Source organism: Gouania willdenowi, unplaced genomic scaffold (genome assembly GCF_900634775.1).
Source record: "Gouania willdenowi unplaced genomic scaffold, fGouWil2.1 scaffold_64_arrow_ctg1, whole genome shotgun sequence".
NCBI classification, from domain to species: Eukaryota; Metazoa; Chordata; class Actinopteri; order Blenniiformes; family Gobiesocidae; genus Gouania; species Gouania willdenowi.
The window spans coordinates 1-3,475 of NW_021145229.1; the positions used below are offsets into that span (position 1 = coordinate 1).

The 3,475-nt window shown below is 38.2% G+C and overlaps 1 protein-coding gene across 1 annotated transcript; it reads left to right on the forward strand.

Moving 5' to 3' along the window:
* Nucleotides 1-1,521: 1,521 nt before the first annotated feature.
* Nucleotides 1,522-3,237, forward strand: LOC114460788 (peptidyl-prolyl cis-trans isomerase FKBP8-like). The gene is made up of 2 exons (XM_028442674.1): nt 1,522-1,872; nt 2,469-3,237. Exon 2 carries the CDS (start codon nt 2,526-2,528, stop codon nt 3,015-3,017), a length of 492 nt encoding a protein of 163 aa, XP_028298475.1. The 5' UTR covers nt 1,522-1,872; nt 2,469-2,525; the 3' UTR covers nt 3,018-3,237.
* Nucleotides 3,238-3,475: the final 238 nt, after the last annotated feature.

A 3,475-nucleotide genomic window follows, 5' to 3' on the forward strand; every position in this document is an offset into this window, starting at 1 on the left:
CACTAAACTGAATAACATCTAACTGTTAAGTCAGATGCAAAGAGGAGGACTAGACAGAGACGTAAGAGAGAAGTAAGAGGGAGCAAGAGCGTGGAGCAAGAGAGTGTGATGGGGGAGCGAGGCCTTTTATAAACATGTCAAGAGGTTATCTGATTGGTCACAACACATCTGCAGTGTGGGAATGAGTGAAACCTGATTGGCTGGCAGAAAGAAGCGGGAGGCTTAACTTTCCTGTAAAGAAGACAAAATGGTGTGGCTATCCCCACATGTGCTTCTTAAACAAAGGGTCATAAAACTAGATAGGGTGTTACCATGTTAGGTCTAAAATGGAGCATGGGTGTGTGCCAATTGCACGAACCCTTGAAAAATGACTTTCAATTGATTATCCCTTAAATGACTGATTTGAATTATTTCTAGCTTTAAGCATAACAAAGGAGGACAAATACACTTTTGATCAATGATCATGGAATATGAAGTTATAAACATTTCCCTTGAAATGTGATTGCATTAGTGCTTAAATATGTCAGATGGAGGCACACGATGAGTCTCTTTCCTGTAGACAAATGGTTAAAATCGAGGTCCCATGTCTGAAATTCGTTTAAATCACAGTTCTGCCTTTAAAGCATCAGATGGTGTATAGGTTTTATTTTTATTTCTTCCTTTTTAATCTTCATGTTGGAAAGGATGTCTCTGGTGTAGGGTGTCAGGTTACATCCCTGTTATCTCTGTGGGATGTCTGTTCTTTGGGAGGATGGGTGTCAGCAAAGAGTCTGCAGGAAGAAGGGCTGGGATTTGAAGAAATGTTCCTTGGTCCATTTTTCCATTGCCTGTTCTTGAGTCATAAAAGTGTAATAAAATTCCAAACGTGCGACAGTGTTTTTACCGCCTTTTGACCATCGACCAGGGTTCCTACAGGATGGAGGCATAAACATGCTGACATTAACACGGACACATGGACTTATCACACACATGGAGATCAGCAAACAGAACAGGTTTCATCAGACGGGTGATACTAAGACCCGGACATGCGTCCCCATACTGCTGCACAGGCTGTAATATCACCAAGTTTATCATTGTAACCATTTTTAGAGCTACTATCTTTACCAGGAAGCAACTATTTATTCCTGGTTTTTGTTTTACAGAGTTTTACTGGACTTTATTTACTGGTGATTAGTTTCTATCTCTTCTGCTTCATGGACCAAAGTGTGTTACTGTTGAGCTGTTGCTTTAAAACAACAATCAAAATAAAGGTGAAAACACTTCTCATGTGTGGTCTTCTGTGTTACAGCCGACAATAACATGTTGGTTGTGTGTTTTTCCCAATAGACGTGATACGTCATGTTCGCCCCCTGTCCAATCACAGCCTTCCCAACCCCCAGACCTAAAATGGAATTAAATAAAGCCAAATAAACAGGTTTTCCATGTAAACCTCAGTTCTGGAATTACTATTACCATGTAAACATGAAGCAGAATGATTTAATGCAGAATAACTCATTCTGAATTAAAAAAACATCATGTAACCGTGGCTACTGAGGAGTTTAGAACAACCGTTGATATATGCCGGGGAAGAACTCCACATCAGAGAACATCAAAGGAAGACCTCAAAGAGCAGAATTTCAGAAGATGACATCACAAAGCAGAACATCAAAGGAAGAAATTAAAACGTAGAACTCCACAAAAAAGAACAAAAGACAGAAATTGAAAGGCAGAGCTCATAGAGCAGATACTTACTCAGGAGAGAAAATACAGACATAGTGTGAAAGCCCAAAGCTGCAGATAGGAGAGAATAGGAAACATCTGGAACAGCCCCTGATTCAAAGAAAGACTGATACGTCCCAGAATTAACATCCTACCCTAAGCTGCTCTTAAACGGTAAATCTCATGGTGCTACCATCTTTTGACACAGAGGACAATCTATCAAGTCAATTATGATTACAGTGACCAGCATTTTTTCCAATTACAATTGAATCACAATTATTTTATTTTTTTTGCCTCAAAAATTCAATTACACTTACAGTACGTTATCATTTACTTTACAATTATTCAGAAATACTGAACCTGAAATAGATAACCTATTAAAAGTTAACCTTTCTCTTGTGTTAGCTTTCTGTTAGCATCTCATATGATAACGGGTCTTAAGTCAGCTGTAAAATACACTTTTAAAATGGTAAAATGTGGGAAAGCTTGATATAAACATTTTAATAATATTTTAACTACATATGTGGAGAACATGTTCACCAGTTTAGCATTAAATAATTGACTTTTTTATAGAATTTTAAAGGCAATTACAATTACAAAGTAAATTATCTAAACTCAACTAGAATTTAATGAGATTACGACAGCAACAGATTTTTAAAATTACAATTACAATTATAACTACACCATCTTTGTAATTAATTATCAATTACATGATTACACTTATAACTGATAATAATGGTAATCTACTTATATGTTTTCTTGTGTTTCAGGTTGTTTACCAAAGCAGTGAAAGTGCACCAGTCGTGAAGAGTGGGAATAAGATTGTCATGGGTCAGTCCATGAGGAGAGAAACTGAACCCCAACCACCTGCTGATGAGTGGTTAGATATCTTTGGAAATGGTGAGATAATGAAAAAGGTGCTGCAGGCTGGAGGAGGAAGGCCACATCTTGGACAGATTGTGAAGATTCATCTAATAACACGTCTGATGAAAAAGGAGTTTAAGAAGCTGGTCAGCGAGGAGGAGTTGTCTTTTACTTTGGGAGATGGGCAAGTGAATCAGGTACTGGATGTGGCGGTGCGACTCATGGAAATGAGAGAGAAGGCGCTCTTCCAGGTTCAGTCAGAATCTGAGTTTGAAATTACGCTCCTGGAAGCTACTGATGCTCCAGACCTGAAGCTGCTGCCCCCCACTGAGAAGATTGATCTGGCCACCTGCAAGAGGGAGCAAGGGGGTTTGAGCTGGAAGTGGCTGCTTGGTGCCACTGCAGTAGCCATTGGTGGCATCGCTCTGTCTGTGGCCATCTATGCTAGAAAGTGATTGAAGAAGTGTAGTAACGACACGACTTAAACACTGGAGCACATCTGGCAGAGCATTCTGACCATGTGGTCCATGAGGGTGAAAATATTTATCAGTTTATGACCTCCTCACTGTCACTCTCTGTTCTCTGCTATGTATGTGTGACAAATGATGTCATCATCCTCTACAGTTACAAGATGCATTTTGTAGAGGAACAAATGAGAATTAATATTCAAAAATACGATTTATTAATATGAATGTTTGTTTTCCAGGAGTGCATCTGAAATTGAGGTTTAATAAAAGTTTAAATGTAAAAAAAAACCAATGTGTACATTTTTATTTTACAAGCATCTATTCACATAGGTTACAAGCATAATGATGATAAATACAGTGTGACTACAGGTAAGAAGAATATAAGAATATATATTTATGACTTTTTAATACCACCTGAAGAAAATTTAAGACCAAACTTATGATGG